The sequence below is a fragment of the Rhinoraja longicauda genome, chromosome 8 (assembly GCF_053455715.1).
Source record: "Rhinoraja longicauda isolate Sanriku21f chromosome 8, sRhiLon1.1, whole genome shotgun sequence".
In the NCBI taxonomy this organism is placed as follows: domain Eukaryota; kingdom Metazoa; phylum Chordata; class Chondrichthyes; order Rajiformes; family Arhynchobatidae; genus Rhinoraja; species Rhinoraja longicauda.
In genome coordinates, this window is record NC_135960.1 from 30121852 (window position 1) to 30140293 (window position 18442).

The following is an 18442-nucleotide window of genomic DNA, read 5'->3' on the forward strand; positions in this document are numbered from 1 at the left end:
TACCCTCGCAGGTCAGGGGGAGAACATACAAACTCCATACAGAGAGCACCTGTAGTCAGGATCTAACCAGGGTCTCAGGCACTGTAAGGCAGCAACTCTGCTGTACCACCGTGCCACCCCTGAAGGTGTTTTCCTGATTTATACAGTATCCTCAGAGTTTACCAATATCTGTTTAATGGTTAAGCACACTAGGAATACACCTCGAGCAGTGTTGAAATCCAATCACTCCCACCCATACCGATTTTTGTCACCCTCCTTACCTAGCCAACCTGCACTTTGGATCGTCAATATGGTCTGATTAATCTTTAAAGTCGTATTCATTACTTGTTTCGATCTCTGGAACATTACCACTTGTCTCTAACATTGAGTCATCTGCATCATTGCTAAAGACCTTGTTCACACCTTTCCACGTCCATCATATGTAAACTCCAGCTCTCCTTGCACCACCTACTTTCTTTTCTTTCTGCACAAGTCCCACAGCTTGCCATTGGTACCATAGAAGAAGTGAAGTATTTCAAACGCTTATAAGGGCTATCAAGTGAGTTTCAGCACTTTGTGCTCTTGATTATATCCCATTTTCAAAGCATTGGATTCAAAATCAACTCAGTCCAATGGTTCTTTCTGTTGCCATATTTTTCTGAAGATATCCATGTTGAGTGAAGAAGCCTTCTACGTCTTGACACTAACCTTTTGGAATGCTCTCCTCTTTGCTTCCCGTCTCCCTCTTCAATGTCTGCCTTCTTGATTATACTTGATGCACTTTCATATCATATCATATCATATCATATATATACAGCCGGAAACAGGCCTTTTCGGCCCACCAAGTCCGTGCCGCCCAGCGATCCCCGTACATTAACACTATCCTACACCCACTAGGGACAATTTTTTAAATTTTTTTTTTTAACATTTTACCCAGCCAATTAACCTACATACCTGTACGTCTTTGGAGTGTGGGAGGAAACCGAAGATCTCGGAGAAAACCCACGCAGGTCACGGGGAGAACGTACAAACTCCTTACAGTGCAGCACCCGTAGTCAGGATCGAACCCGAGTCTCCGGCGCTGCATTCGCTGTAAAGCAGCAACTCTACCGCTGCGCTACCGTGCCGCAGTCCTATTCCCAGTTCCCATTTTGATCACAGGAGTCTTTTTGAATTTTTGTTTCTTTTTCAGGAATGTAAAATTAAATCCATGTTGTGTTATGCTTTGCTAATTATAGACCGCAAGTTTGATTTGTGCAATCTAAATTATTGCTGAAATATACTGTAAATGGCAAAGCCATAACAGAGAGTGAATCTAAATGTGACACATACTTCAACCAGTTTTGTCTGTCGATGATTATTGGCAAGGAGATTATAGGATTTTGAATGTGGTTTTCCTTGCATGGCTAGAATTTTTGTGTAGCTAGACTTTGTGGACAAAGAAGCGATGCCTTGCAGAAAGTTTTGAATAGTTGCATCAGAATCTGTAGCTTTTCTTCATTTGTAGCTCATAGAAGTATGCTTGGGAAACTTCAGAAATAATAACAGTTAACATCACTCAAAGAGTTTCAATTAAATGAGCATCTGCCTTTAATATAGCAAAATGCACCAAGTAGGGTAATAAGAACAATACCAATAAAAACATTCAAAGGAAAGCCCAAGGCGAAGTGAGACAGAGAGACTTAGATGGGAATTTGCGAGGGTGGATACAGAAACAATGTCCCCCATGATGAGTGTTTTGAACCAGAAATCATAGCCTCAAATTAAGTGGGCATCCATAAAGGACAGGAGGGAAGAAATTTCTTTTTTCACCTAGACCAATAGCCTAATCGAGGACCATTCAGTGTCTAATAACAGCAAGGAAGATAGACACAAAATGCTGGATTAACAGCAGGACAGGCAGCATCTCTGGAGAGAAGGAATGGGTGACGTTTCAGGTCGATACCCTTCTTCAGACTTCTTCAGAATGGAAAAGTCTGAAAAAGGGTCTCAACCCGAAACGTTATCCATTCCTTCTCTCCAGAGATGCTGCTTGTCCCGCTGAGTTACTCCAGCATTCTTCGATTTGAACCAGCATCCTTTCCGACATAACAGCAAGGAAGTTGCTATTTCTGAATCTGGTAATACTTTCAAGATTTTATATCTTCTGCTCGGTGAGAAGAGAGATTAACCGTGGTGTAAATGGTCCTAGATTATGTTGGCTGCTTTCCTGAGGTAATAGGAAATAAAGGGGGTGGTGTAGGGTGAGGGCGGCAGGCCAGTTTTGTGATCAGCCCCGGCTACATCCACAACTCTCTGCTATTTGTGTGTGTTCTGAGCCGAGCTGTTACCAAATCAAGTTGCAATGCATCCGAATAGAAGGCTTTCTATGTGCATCTGCGGAAATTAGTAAGAATGTTTGGAGACAAACAGAACTTCCTTAGTGTTCTGAGTGTTCTAAGTCAAGGGCATTTGGCATAACCTCAGTGTGTTTGGTTGGTGACATTTACTCTTAGGCTCTTGAAGCTCTCAACCATCCCCACATTTGCACCATTGATGCTGACTGACCTAGTTTCCTAAAGTCAATAACTAACTCCTCTTGCTTACATTGACGGAGTGGTTGCTGGCTTGCCACCATGTTAGTAAACACTCGATCTCCTTCCTGTGCTCTGTCTTATCATTGTTCAAATTCTGGCCCACCACAGCAGTGTAATCGGGAAAAATGGATTTGGAGCAGAATTTGGCTGTACAGTCAAAACATTACTTTTGTGGCCTAGGTTTAAGGTGAGGAGTAAGATGTTTAGAGGGAATCTGAGAAAGATTTTTTAAAACTCGGGGCACTGACCGAGGGGTGGTGCAGCCAGGTAAGCTCACAACATTTAAGAAGCTTCTGGGCGAGCACTGAATCACCGAGACAGAGCAAACTATGGACCAGGTGTTGTTAAATGGGTATATGGTATGCCTGATGTTGGTGAACTGAACTGCCTGTTTTTGTGCTGTTTTTAATGTGTCCTAAAAATACCTACTGTTCGCAGGACGGGTAAATGCAGTTATTTATTATGAATCCATTACAATAATGGAACTTGCTTTCACCTTGATCAGGGTGCAGCTTACTATTCATCCTTCCTTCTTTCATCAGCAGAGTTAAGTAAGGAACAGGGCAGGATGCCAACATTATAAATGTTCCCTGTTAAGAAAGGTGCAGTATATTGGTATTACAGAGCAAAAGAGTTCAATTTCCTCAGGAAGGGTATCACAGAGAGGAAGTAGAGTAGACACATCCACCTCTTTTAATTACTTATTTTAAGATAGTTTTGTCACAAGGCTTAGGAGCTTAAAATAAAAATCTGCAATTAGCTTGTTTTCATTTTGCATTAGCCACTAATTGAACAATGAGAAAATGAAAGGAATCTTGAATCACCTGATGGATTAGTTTTTGCTTCTCCCTTCCCACCCACCATTAATCTTGTTCACCAATGTTGGCACCACCTTGTAGTACATTCTTGGTGGCTATCTGGTGGGGACCATGTAAGATCCAATTATTCTGCCAACCACTTAATTGTATTTAACTGATCTTTAAGTCATTAATTGGTTTTGTAGTCACAGATACAACATAGAAAATAGGCCGAAGATAGACACAAAATGCTGGAGTAACTCAGCAGGACAGGCAGCAACTCTGGAGAGGAATGGGTGACGTTTCGGGTCGAGACCCTTCTTCAAACTGAAAGGCAGGGGTGGGTTTTATGTCTATCTTCGGTTTAAACCAGCATCTGCAGTTCCTTCCTACACATAGAAAATAGGCCCTTTGGCCAATCAAGTGTGCATTGACTATCAGTCAGCAAATTCACCCTAATCCTACATCAATCCCTTTTGTTTTTAAATTCTCTTCATATTCTCATCAACTCTGCCTAGATTGTTCCACTCAACTGCACACAAGGGGCAATTTACAGTGGCCAATTAATCTGAAGTAAGAAAATGCACACCTCTAGATTCAGGGACAGTTTCTTCCCAACTGTTTTATCAGGCAACTGAATCATCCTACCACAACCAGAGCGCAGTGCTGAACTACAATCTGCCTCTTTGATGACCCTCAGACTATCCTTGATTGGACTTTGTTGACTTTACCTTGCACTAAACGTTATTCTCTTATCATGTACCTATACACTAAATGGATTAATTGTAATTATGTATTGTCTTTCTGCTGACTGGTTAGCACACGACAAAAGCTTTTCACTGTACCTCGGCACATGTGACAAGAAACTAAACTGTCCACCTGTCCTTGGGATGTGGGAGGAAACTGGAACATTTTGAGGAAATCTATGCAATCACACTGAACGTGTAAACTCCACACAGTCAGAACCTGAAGAAAGAACCAAGGTTTCTGACGCTGTGAGGCAGCAGTTGAATCTCTCCGCCACCCTTGTGAATGGGAAATGTATCTCATAATAAACGGATATATATGTGTGTTTATAATATTAATATATATATGTATATATATATATATATATATATATATATATATATATACACACACACACACACACACACATACATATATATACACACACACACACACACACACACACACACACACACACACACTAACTATAGTGATTTAGTGCTTTATATTTTCTATTTAAAATAGCATTTAAATTTACATTTTTCTTATTGATAAATAATCATAGAAGATTTATTAGCTTTGTGTTAAATTAGAATAGTTGGAATGGAAAAATGGCAATTAGCCCTGTTGTTGATCTATGATCATCAAAGTAGATGAATGATAGAATCTGGGTGGTGGGGAGGGGGGGAAGTAGATGAGTATGTGAGGAGAATTAAAACATTGGATTAATGTGAATGGGTTGGCATGAACTTGGTAGGCTGGAGGACCTTTTCAATGTAGTATCTCTCTGACTCTCAAAGCTATTCACCTGCATTGCTCTACGTACCTTAACCTTACCTTAATTATATAAAATATTCTAACTTCACACCATTTGTCGTTTGGAGGGGAGTTTCAGACTTCCAAAACTGGTTGCGTGCAGAAGAGTTGCCTAATTTGATTCCTAAAATCACTGGCTCTGAGTATGGGTTGTGCTGCCTGGTATCGTGAAGAAAAAAAAATGTTTTCCTACTACAGGATGAAAATTATTGGTTTTAGCGAAATGGCTAAGACCCTGTTTACTGTTTGGAATGCAGTTACTAAGGCAATAGTTCTGCTGGGATTATCAGTTAACTGGACAAAAATGTATAACTTGAAACTGTTTATTGTTTCATAAATTAATGTTGAGTCCTCATAGTGAACACATCTTGGAAAAGGGATTGATTCAACTGATGGAGACAGTTGTGTTGAAAGAAGGTTACTTGTTTAAGGGAAAACAATGTTCTGGAAAAACCCAACAGTTCAGGCAGCAGCTGTGGAAAGAGAAACAGTTAATGTTTCAGGTCTAGGACCCTTCACCAGAATGAAGAAAGAGAGAAATAAATCAGATCAGGTAGCAGGAAAGGGCAATAGGTGGAAGAAAGCAAATATCTGTCATAAGATGAAATAATGTAATTAAACTCCTTTGACAGTGTAATGTGTGGCTGACATTCTACATTTTATGTAACGTTTTGTCTGGCCAACTGGGGTATGTCTGCAGAGCAGGATATGAAAATGGCAAAAGAAAAAAGGGATGACAAGCAATAATTGACATTTGGATGCAACTGAGAAAATGAACGTGTCATGTCAGTGTTTCAGAATTCGATATTTAACCTGGAAGGTTGCAAGCATCCAGACAGTAGATGGTGTTGTTCCATGAGCTTTCATTCGGCTTTGCTGTTACGATGCAAGAGGCCAGAGATGGGGAGATTAAAGTGAGAGTGGGATTGAGAATTAAAGTGCAAGGCAATCAAAAGCTCATCATCACGCTGTAAAACAGAACACAGGATTGCTGCTTGCTATTCATTGGAAACAAGATTCCTTTCACTGTCTGAAGAAGGGTCTCGACCCGAAACGTCACCCATTCCTTCTCTCCCGAGATGCTGCCTGACCTGCTGAGTTACTCCAGCATTTTGTGAATAATTCCTTTCACTGCCATTGACTTAGTTCTGTTGGTAGCTACTTGAATATTTCACTAAGACCATTGGATGTGATCCTGGCCTTAATGTCCAGGAACTGCAATCCAAATGTAAAAGTGCTGAATTGATTAATAATGCTGGAAATTCTTGGCTAGATTGTATGGTATCAGGAGTATAGGCAAGTGGTTTAAAAAATATATAAACCTTGACAAACAAACTCTCCTGAGAAATTCATATTGCGAACAAACAAAGTTTGAAACTCTTAAAAGAGTTAAAGAATAAAAGAATGTTTGCTGAAATATTTAGGATTTGTGATGGGAAATCGAATAAAGGTGGAGAAGTTTTGTTGGGGTTTCCAAGATTTGAGGCTATGACAGCAGAAGATGTGGTGGTTGCTACCAGGGCCCTACAAATCAGGTTCTTCATCTTGCGTTTCAGGCAGCCCTCCAGGCGCTGTAGCCAGTGCAATGTGCTGTTGTCGAGGGTCGTGAGATCTACCCCTCCACCAGGGGGACGGAGGACAGTGCAGTCGAAAATGCCGTGCTGCGCTGTTTGCTGTTCTGCTCCACACACGCAGGCTGCTGATGAACGCAACCCCCAACGTTGCATGTTGGCGTTGAACCGGCCGACCCCTGTGCGGAGCCGGTTCAGGGCGACCCACTCTTTGCGGGGCATGTCCGAGACGGGTGGGGCTGTGGTGTTCGGTGCGACAGTGAATTGAGGAGGTCGCGAAGTCTGTTCCCAGCTGGTTCTCCATGCTCCTAGTATGTTGAAACCGGAGCCACAGAGGGTCGCTGCATGACGGGAGAAAGGGTGACGAGATGACAGGCGTTGAGGTCCCAGTTGCTGTGAATCCTGGGCGAGGTGGTGCAAAGGATGTTTGGCGTCCAATGGGGCCTTGCACACCAGCCTATGAGTGAAGAATTCTCTGCAAAGCTTGGCGGGTGCGATACCTGCGAGCACCGGCAGGAGATCCGTCGGAGTAGGGCGTAGGCAGCCAGTGATGATCCGCATGGTGTTGTTGAGGGTGACGTCTAGCTTGCTAGTATGAGCGCTGCGGCACCATGCTGGGGCGGCGTACTCAGCTGCAAATCAGGTAGAGTCCTACAGCATCGAAGCAGGCCCTTCGGCCCAATTTGCCCATGCTGACCAGGATACCCAATCTTCATTAGTCTCCCTCGCCTGTGTTTGGCCCATATCCCTCTAAATCTTTCCTTTCCTTGTACCTGTTGAAATGACTTCTAAATGTTGTTATAGTAACCATCTTGCTCATTGGATCTACACACACTATCCTCTGTATGAAAAGGTTACCCTTCAGGTTTCTATTAAATACTTCCCCTCTCACTAACCCATGTCCTCTGATTCTTGACTTCCCTACTCTGAGTAAAAGTCTCTGTGCATTCATTCTATCTATTCCACTCGTGAAGTTATACACCTCTAAGATCTTCCCTCGACCTTCTGCACTCCAAGAAATAAAGTCCTAGCCTACCTAACCACTCCCTCTAGCTCAGGCCCCTGTGTTCTGGCAACATCCTTGTAAATCTTCCCTGCACCTTTTCCAACAGAATAACATTCTTCCTGTAAAAGGGTGACCAAGGCTGAACATAATACTCCAAATATGGCCTCACCAATAAGTGGTACAATTTTAATATAACATACTCGATACCCTGATTAATGAAGGCCAATGTACCAAATGGTGACTACCCTATCTATTTGTGACGTCACTTTTACCTGTATTTGTACCTGTATTCCAAGATCCCTCTGCTCTACTTATGTTAAGTATTCTCATGCACTTCCTGTATTTCTCAAGGGATTCTCGATCCCAGCTGTCTATGCCTGACATGTACCTCCTTTTTTCTGATGAGAGCCTAAAGAAATTATTCTTGTAGTAGTAATCTCGATTTATACCTCTGAACTATCTTTTTCTTTCCAGACCTATGAACAGAATGCTTCCACAGCTTATCTGCAAAGCATTGAGGATGTGTACAAAAAGTCTTTCCTTCCAGAGATCCGGTAAGTACACTGAAACTCAGTATTGATTTTTGATGTTCATTGCAAAGACTCGATGTGTTTTCCTAAATCTGGGATTGTAACATAACATACTTTATGAAGTATTTATAGCATAAACATATTTACTGGGTGAATGGCCCATGCTAATGTGTATGCTCCAAATATCTCCATTTCTCTCTATCTAATCCCGTCATCATATCCCTCTTGTTTTTTTTCTAATCCGGTTTATCTGTGGGTTAAATAGTCTTTTTAGCTTCAACGACACCATGTGGAAATAAGTTCCTGAATTGTTTCTCCTTATTTGCCCATTGGATTTCCAGTACTCCTGCAGTTCTGACCTTTTTGTTCATTTATCCTTTTCAACCTTTCATTAGCTTGCAGATTGTTAACACACTTTTTAATAATATAATTTCCAGTGAAATTTGTGTTGACCCACTTAATCCCCTCTAAAAGTTGTAAACTCTCAGTTAGGAATTATTCAAGTAAATTGCCTTTGTAATTTATTTGAAGATGGTTATCAAGGATTGCAGCAGTATCTTGATCACTGCCCTTTGTCATTTCATCTTCGGCCCTTGTTAAACCATCTGACAATCAAGCCCTTCCAACCCCTCACCTCACTTGCCAGGCTTTTACCTGCCCCCACCTCTCTTCCAGCTTTCTCCTCCCCCTCCACTACAATCAGTCTGAAGAAGGGTCCTGACCTGAAATGCCATCTGACCCACTGGGTTACTCAAGCACTTTATTTCTTTTTCTGTAAAACAACATCTGCAATCCCATGTGCCTACTGTTAAATTTCCTGTCTTTTCAACTGGCTGTAGCTGCACCAAAACCTTGTCTTGAATTAATTTAGAATTCTAATCCTTTTCAAATTTTTCCTAATTTGCCAGTGTTGATAGGTGGTGATTTTAAATTGTTACAAATTTAGTGTAATGAATATGCAAGCTGAGCTTCCCAGACATAGAGCTCATTAAGATAACATTTGATTGTTTTCATGACATTAAAGCCAAATGACGAGCGGAATACTTCACAGAAACCTACTGCTGTAACAAAACCCAAAAGGCCAGAAACTTAGGCTTTTGTTCTGGAAAAAATGACGAGGGTTTTAAAAATGGCAACAGCTATATGCGTTGCTGAGAGTCTGCATTTCTGTTTGAAGGCCTGTTTTAAATAAAATCCCACTATTGACCTTTACAGTAAAAAAAATTGGCCTATGTATGTGTAATTCTTAACATATTGAATGATTGCGCATATAAGTTGCCTTTTAAGCAATGTTTATTTGCACATCTTGCCAAAGCAGCTTCCTTATGAAATATGTTTTTTGTTTAACTAGTTTTCCAAATGTTCTTTTTATCCTGTGTTAGCCTCTTGTTACGAATTTGTTACCATATGGTATTCTTCTAGTGCACTTCTATCCTGCAGCAATCAAGTAATTAGTACTTGATTCTTTTTGGATGTTTGCCATCAAGAGGTTTTCATGAAACTTCGCATTAATAAATTGCAATTAAAAAGTGGGTCCAGTGTGTAAGAATGCACAAGAGTTTCACAAGCTGGCAGCTACAGCAAGGCACCAATAATCCACTATGCCACGTTCAGAAATCCTAATGGTTTGGCACCAGGGTTGCTGGAGCAGTGATCCTGAGTGTTAGGAGAATCCCCCTGCCCTCATCTCTTGGTGTGCAGGGGACCCCTTTCCCCTGTTCCTGTGTGCCTCAGGGTGCCTCCTGTTACTGGGCACACCTGGTTCACTGTAAAATTGATGAAATAGCCAAAAATAAGTGAATTAACAGTGTGTTGGTATTTTAACAAGATAACATCCAAAAGTTTGGAAAATCCACCATTTTTCTGAAGGAGAGGAAAAGGAACATAGGGGCCATGGGAGTGGCACTTCACTGTACTAAATGTTATTATGGGCGTGGCTGTTATTGTCTGATGTGCTTCATCTACAGAAACCGCTAATCTTTTACTAATGGATTACTTTTTTTTTAAACACTGGATGGCGTGCACCATAATATTCCAAGGCTAAGTCGGAACTTTTTTTTTGCAGCGAGACGTCTAATGTTTTGCAGTATGAGGCAATCCAGGCTCCCCATGAAGAACAGGTAAGAATAATTTGAATTGTTATACTTCCCTGTTAAAGCTTTATTCCACCTCTCCTGTAGATGAGAGGTTGCAGATGCTGTAATCTTGAGCAAAAAAGCAAAGTGCTGGAGCAATTCGTCGGGTCAGGCAGCATCTGGATGGAATGAACAGGCGACATTTCAGGTTGAAACCCTTCTGCAGACTGATGGAGTGGGGATTGGGGGGGAAGAGAAGAGAAATCTGGAAGAGATGTTGAGGCAAGGCAAAGCCTGGCAAGTGATAAGTGGATATGTGATAATTGGTAAGTGGGAGGGATGATTGGCAGATGGGCGGAGATGGTGACAAAGGCTAGCGGAGCAAAGGAGATGAAGGTAGGTATGTCAAATAAGGAAACAAAAAGAGGAAAGAAATGTAATGCAGGAAGCAGGGATTTGGGTGGAAGAGGGTGGGAAAGGGCAAAGAGGGGGTATTAAATCAGGTAAGGGGAGGAATAAAATGTAAAGCCAGAGGTCTGGGCTGCAATTTTTCAATGAAAGGTTTCCTATCCCATTCCACTAGTGAGTGGAATATGCTTTGGTCAAAATTGACAAAAAGAAATTGCAACTACAACAACGTTTAAAACTGCAGCCACAGCCCCAGGTCTGGACAGAGATTCACTCCTCTTTCTACCATCTTGCTCTGGGCACGGATGCTTCTTGAACCTCTCCTCCCCTTCCTCTCCCTTTTGTCTCCTGGAACTGTTCGCTTCTTCCAGGATTTCTTTGAAATTAGACATACTGATTTGGTTATTTTGCCCAGTGGAATACGAATGCTTCACTAAATTGTTGTTCCACTCACTAGCCTCTTCAGTTCTTCTCCTGACATATAATGAGAAATTTACTACTGGGATATACAGTAAAGGCAGATTTGCACTCAGCCTCAAATCTATGAATCTAGTTTATTTTTCATTACAGGTACATTTTAGCGGGCTTTGCTGATTCAAAAAGGATATTAAATTTCACCACTCATCAGTTTAGGAAATTCTTCTGTCCATTTTGAAAATGGCGAATGCTTCTTAAGTATTGGCTAAAACTATGGTTGCTGTAAGCACCTTGGCAGGGGATATTCCTCTGATGGTGCCTGATACTTCATGTCAGATATCAGCTGGCTGAGAGGAACCATTGTGCTTGACTTAATATAAAATTAAATGCCTGCTTAAAAGGAAGTCTCTGCACCAGGTTCCTCTTTAGAGAACACTTTACCATGTGTTTTGTTTTGTTACATGATTAGTAAGTTTGCAGTTTATATCGTATTGATTGATTCATTCTGAAGAATTAAAATTTGGAAGAATTATGCTGTAATTCTAAATTAATACCAAACGTGTAATGAACCGGATTTGATAAGGGAACGCAAGGTAAAGGAACCACTAAGATGTAGCAACCACAGGATGATGTTATCATCTGTCATTTGAGAGGGATAAAGTGAAATCGGATGTGTCGGTATCGTGCTGAGCAAAGGGGGCTACAGAGGCATGAGGGAGGAGCTGGCAAAGTTAACTGGAAAGGGACTCGAGCAGGGATGACTGTGGAACAGCAATGGCAGGAATAATTCAGAAGATGCAGGATCTTTTCATTCCAAAGAAGAAGAAAGATTCTAGGGAGAAAGGGAGGCGACCGTGACTGTCAAGGGAAGTCAAGGACAATATAAAACTGAACGAGAAGGCATATAACATTGCAAGGATTAATGGGAAGCCAGAGGATTGGGAAGCTTTTAAAGAACAACAGAACGTGACTCAAAAGGCAATACGGGGAGAAAAGATGAAATGCAAAGGTAAGCTAGCTCATAATATAAAAGAGGGTAGAAAGAGTTTCTTCAGTTATATAAAGAGTAAGAAAGAGGCAAGAGTGAATGTTGGACTGCTGGAAAATGATCCAGGAAAAGTGATAAATGGGAAAAAAGAAATGGCAGAGGAGTTGAAGAGCTTTTTTACATCAGTCTTCAGTGTGGAAGACGCCAGCAACGTGCCTGAAATTCATGAGAGTTAGGGGGTGGAAGTTAGTGGACTAGGGAGAAGCTGAAGGTGGCTGAGTCACCTGGACCAGATGGATTACACCGTAAGGTTCTGAAAGAGGTGGCTTTAGAGATTGTGGAGGCATTGGCAGTGATATTTCAAGAATCGCTGGAGTCAGGAGTGGTTCCAGGTGATTGCAAAATTGTCAATATTACCCCGTTGCATAAGAAGGGAGTAAATCAGAATAGTGGGACCTATAGGCCGGTTAGTCTGACTTCGATGGTTGGTATGATTTTAGAGTCCATTATAAAGGATGAGGTTACAGACTACTTAGAAGTTCACGATAAAATAGGCCAAAGTCAGCATGGCTTTGTGAAGGGGAGGTCTTGCCTGACAAATTTACTGTAATTCTATGAATAGCAGGACAGGCAAAGGAGAGTCAGTAGATGTTATTTATCTAGACTTTCAAAAAGCCTTTGATAAGGTTGCTGAGGAAGATGAGAGCCCATGGTATCAAAGGGCAGATATAAGAATGGATAGCAGGTTGGCTGGATGGCAGAAGACAAAGAATGGCAATAAAGGGGGCTTTTTCTGGTTGGCTGCCAGTGACTAGCGGAGTTGCACAGGACTCGGTGCTGGGGCTTATTCCTCTTCACATTGTATATGAATGATTTGGATGCGGGGATTGTGGCCACGTTTGCGGGTGATACGAAAATAGATGGAGGGGCAGGTATTCTGCAGAAGGACTTGGACAGGTTGGGAGAGTGGGCAGAGAAGTGGCAGATGGAATATAGTGTAGCAAAATGTGGAGTCGTGCATTTTGGTTGTAGGAATAAAGGCATAGACTATTTACTAAATCGGGAGAGAATCCAGAAAACAGAGGTCCAAAGGGACTTGGGAGTGCTGGTGCAGGATTCCCAAAAAGTTAATCTGCAAGTTGAATCGGTAGTAAAGAAAGCAAACACAATGCAAGCATTTATTTCAAGAGGGCTTGTATGCACAAACAGGGCTGTAATGCTGAGGCTCTGTAAGGCACTGGTCAGGCTGCATTTGGAATATTGTGAGCAATTTTGGGCACCATATCTGAGGAAAGGTGTGCTGGTTCTGGAGAGGGTCCAGAGGAGGTTTCCACTAGTGGGAGAGTCTAGGACTAGAGGTCATAGCCTCAGAATTAAAAGACGTTCTTTCAGGAAGGAGATGAGGAGGAATTTATTTAGTCAGAGGGTGGTGAATCTGTGGATTTCTTTGCCACAGAAGGCGGAGGAGGCCGTCAGTAGATATTTTTCAGGCAGAGACAGATAGATTCTTGATTAGTACGGGTGTCAGAGGTTATGGGGAGAAGCAGGAGAATGGGGTTAGGAGGGAGAGATAGATCAGCCATGATTGAATGGCAGAGTAGACTTGATGGGCCGAATGGCCTAATTCTGCTCCTATCACTTATGATCTTATGATAATAGAGCAAAAGACGAAGTGCTGGAGGAACTCAGTGGGTCAGGCAGCATCTGCATACGGAAATGGACAGATGGCGTTTCAGGTTGGAACCCTTCTTCACAGACTGATCTATAACATGTATACTGTAATATGACTCAGTATACTGTAATATGACTCAGTTTCATAAGTTTGTTATTAATCTTCAACGAATCCAAGTTGACATTTTTAAAATTCCTTTATCAAAGTTATTAAGTTCTACATTTTGTCCTAGTTTATTTTAGTTAGTATAAAAACAAAATGCACAAAGCATTGCGTTTCAGCTTGTTTGATCTGGTTGTGGCATTTACCCAAGAAATAACTTCAGCGGTATACATTACACTGCTAAAATCATCCCCTGCCAGAATAAATGGCTGCAAAAACCGCTCCAGCCCTGTTTGTTTAATTTTAAGTGAATTTGACATTGCTAAAGCCCTGACCAAAAATGTTTGAGTGTTAAATTTATTATCTCAATACAAGGGAAATGGTCCACCCTGTGAACTTTTTGACCTCTTTCGCAAACAATTAACGATATATTACTTCAGTAGTATTAAATGGATTGTGCAAGTATGGTTGTGCAAGACATTGTATTTTGAAACTGGAGGGAGAGAAATCCAGTAATAATTTATGGTATCCTTCCTAGTGAGCTTTGTAAAATGTATTTCATTTTAGATTTTACATTTTTTTTGTTAATATTGCACAGTTGAAATGTCAGTACTGACCGACATCCAGCCGCTTGGTTGTTTTAGCATAGACCAGGTGCAGTGTAAAGCTCCCTCCTGCTCAGAGCTTGATACCAGCCTCAGCAGAGAGCCCTCTGTTACGTCATTGTGATGCTGTTGTAGTGGTTCTGGACGCAGTAGGAATCAGGCAAGACGCCAGGTAGATATTAACAGTAATTTAATCCAGCAACAGAACATCCACACTCTCTTCAGTCTCGAGCACGAGTTATCTCTCTAGCCCCTTCAGGCAAACCCCGTAGCACTAGTCCCTTCCCCAGCCCTGTCCAACCCGTGCCGAGGGGGATGATCCAGGGAACGGCCTAATCCCCGGGTACTGCCACACTGTCATATTTCCCATCAACCAAGAATAAGCCCTGCAAATGAAGCTGTCAGTTTTGTTTCAGTTTAGAGTTGGAAGCCCAACTTAAAAACTCTGCCAACATTGGCCAAGCTAATTTGTGTTAAACCTTTACAATTTTTGAAATTGGAAATTTAATTTCATTATTCAAGGGTTTTGCACAAGGATTAAGATTGGAAAATAAAGTGCATGTGCAGATTACTCAAAATATGCCCTATTCCTCACCACGGCTTTTACTCCTAAAGTGTAATTCTATTGTTTTTTGACATGCTGTTGATAGAACTCTGAACCCCAGTGACCTATTAAAATGTTTGTGGATCAGTATTTTTATTTCTTGATTTGCACTGACTATTATACTCTTTTTCTAATATATGCTTCAGTTTAAACTGCACCAGCATTTTAAAGATAGAATTTCTTTCCATCCCATTGGATACTCGTGCTCTCAACTGCTCGTTTAATTTTTGTGGAGGTTTGCGTGTTAAGCGTAGAGTAGATATCATAGTTTCCATTCTGTATCCAGAGTGTTGACAGATCCAATTTTCAGCAGAGCCAGGCCATGAAGTGCATGATCTCAAATTCTTTACTTCATTGTTTGGAGTAGTAACCAGCTCCGATATCATTTGCAAACTGTTAGTGAACACTTTAGTTCTTCTCCATTCAACCCCGTCTTTGGACCACCATAGAAATGTAAGAATTGCACAAATTCTGCAGTAGAAGAGTGATCTCCCATCTTGTCTTAATGTTTAACAAGCCAGTTTGACCCTAAAATCTCCCCAAGACTGTTGAATCCGTTCAGTCTCTAAGAACATTATAACTTGTGATTAGACTTGGATATTAAACCTTGTTTTATGAACCTGTAACTAGGACTAGTGTGAAGAACATCACTCGTTGTTCATTGTGTAACCAGCCTAAGCAATATGATTCGGTGGAAAATAAAACAGTTTGTTTGAATCAGCGCTTGTAATGTCCAATCAACATGCTCAAGACCGCAGATGCTGAAATTTGGAGCAACAAACAATCTGATGTAGGGAGTCAGCAGATCAGGCAACCGCTGGTGCACCTCGATGCTGCTGGATCCTCTTGAGTTCCTTTGGCGAATAGGTTAATACCACAGCTGTTAAATGAACTTGCAAGTACACTTCGGGGCTCCAAAAGCATTCTTTGGATTAGTTGCTTAGTGTGTTGCTTTCATTTGATGCACAAATTGCAGAAGTCTTATAATGGCAAGTTGCACACCCACTTCATGACAATGTGCCGTTTCTAATAGAGTAGGTCAGATCAAGGATTGACGTTTTTAAGAAGTGGCAAACCCGTTCAGATTTTGAGCATTCCGCTAGTGGGAGAGTCTAGGACCAGAGACCATAGCCTCAGAATAAAAGGATGTACCTTTAGAAAGGAGATGAGGAAGAATTTATTTAGTCAGAGGGTGGTGAATGTGTGGAATTCATTACCACAGCCAAACGTGGAGGCCAAGTCATTGGGTATTTTTAAGGCAGAGGTTAACGATTAGTACGGGTGCCAAAAGGTTATGGGGAGAAGGCAGGAGAATGGGGTTGAGAGGCAAAGATAGATCAGCCATGATTGAATGGTGGAGTGTACTAGATGGGCCGAATGGCCTAATTCTCCCCCTATTACTTATGAACTTACAAACTTCTTATTCTTTGCATTACTCGATGTACAAATAAGAGTTTCCATCTGAGTTGCAGCAGAGCATGAATGAGTCAAGCTGAGCTGTTCTTGATCCATTTTTCACTCTCCAGCAGCATTCAAAATGATATGACTTATCTGCTATGCTATTTTCCATTATTTTGTGTGCTTATCACAAAGAAGCATTCACACAAGCTGAGAAAATATGATACAAGACTAAAAAAGCATAATGTTTTTATAATGCATTTTACAACATCCAGACAATCAAAGGTTCTCTACGACAAACTGGTTATTTTTATAGCGCTGGCATACAATACAATTTATGCACCATCAAATACCACAACAAAGGTATTGATGAATGGCCAACAAACCAGTTTTGGTATTGTCAATTGAGGGATAAATTAAGTTACTAACTGCACGAACCTGTGAACCACTACCACTGCACTTTTTTTTAAATCGCTTCACCATTTCATGGTTGTGCCTTGAGTTGTTTGGACTCTCAGGCTTTGATAATCCCTTCCTAAATCTCCTCTTATCTCTCTTTTCTAAAACTATCTTTGGCCAACAACCAGCATGAGCAAAACTTAATGTGCTGAAGGCTCTCAGCAGGTCGGCCAGCATCTGTGGAGGGAATGGACAGACAGCGTTTCAGGTTGGGGCCATTCTTCAGACCTGAAACGCAGTCCATTCTCCACAGATGTTGCTTGACCTGTTGAGTTCCTCCGGCAATTGGTGTTTTGCTGAAGATACCAGAATCTGCAGTTGCTTGTGTCTTCAACCTCCTTAATATGGCTTGGTGTCAGATTTTGCCAGTGTAGGATCCATTTGTGTTTGTACTAGCTGTTTTAGCATATTATATTATTTTGTATCTTGCTGTATTATATTTGGACACTTGGGGGTTGTCGTGAGATGAATACATATATGGGCATAATGGACTGGGAGGAGTCAGAACTAGGTACTATATCTGGAAATGCTGAGATGGGAGGGTCAGACACAAGGAGTATGGCGAGATATAGTTATTAACAGACCTGCGACGAGAGAAAAGTTTGGAGAGATACGGATCTGTCTTTATTACTACTTCAATAAACGACTAATTAAACTGAAACGTCTTTAAGATTTCTCTGTTGGGGCTCTGCGTGAAGATCGTTCACTCCTACCCTCTGTGAAGTAAGGCAATCGGAAAGGACTTTATAGGAAAAGGACTGAAATTGCCATTACAGCCAGATAATACTCATGTAAAGCTTCCTAGGATGCCGTACAATGTTAAAAGTGATTTATAATTGCAAGTTACTGTTGCATCAAGCTGAAGTATTGAAGCATTTTGTGTTTTTGCCTGAGGAATTGCTATTCAACTGAAGCTCCCTTTTCTAACCAAACCTTGCTGTTTTTACCTCTGCTCTATGAGGTTAAAATATGCTGTATCTAACCAAAGTACGACTGCTGTACTTGCAGATCGTGGAAGACATCGCGCTATTGAAATGGAATAAGGGACCGTGGCTGGAGCAAAGTAACGTTTCCTTCCATTTACTCAGACAGCGGTGAGTACAGAAGTAACACTTGATCGGGGCGGGAAACAGGCTATTAATGATATTTCCAACTCATTGTCTCTGAAGAGTTCACTCTGCTGAGTGTAAAGATGTTGATGAAAATCTGATAATCTGAGAGCTCGGCTATACTTTCTGGATTCTCCTTGGTTTTACACCTGAGACATGAATCCACCTTTTGCTTATTACAGATATTGATGCACCTGCTGTGGATTTGTAATAAGTTCTGTTTTTAATAAACCTGCTGCCAACTGCTTCTATTATCCTCCAACATTTCCGTCACCTCCAATGGGATCCCACTACTGGTCACATCTTCCCATCTCCTCCCCTTTCTGCTTTCCACAGAGACCATTCCCTCCGTAACTCCCTGGTCCACTCGTCCCTTCCCACCGAAACCACCCCCTCCCCAGGCACTTTCCCCTACAACTGCAGGAGATGCAACCCCTGTCCCTTGACCTCCCCCCTTGACTCCATCCAAGGACCCAAACAGTCTTTCCAGGTGAGGCAGAGGTTCACCTGCACCTCCTCCAACCTCATCTATTGTATCCGCTGTTCCAGATGTCAACTTCTCTACATCAGCACTTCAACTCCCCTCCCACTCCCAGTCTGACCT

The 18442-nt window shown here is 41.6% G+C and overlaps 1 protein-coding gene across 1 annotated transcript in view; it reads left to right on the forward strand.

Moving 5' to 3' along the window:
* The window catches only part of ndufa10 (NADH:ubiquinone oxidoreductase subunit A10), a 74198-nt gene that overhangs the window by 27302 nt on the left and 28454 nt on the right, over positions 1 to 18442 (forward strand). Inside the window, exons 6-8 of the mRNA XM_078404446.1 lie at positions 7946 to 8025; positions 10067 to 10121; positions 17738 to 17823. Of these exons, the coding sequence (XP_078260572.1) occupies positions 7946 to 8025; positions 10067 to 10121; positions 17738 to 17823 (221 nt within the window). The remainder of the gene's footprint in view (positions 1 to 7945; positions 8026 to 10066; positions 10122 to 17737; positions 17824 to 18442) is intronic.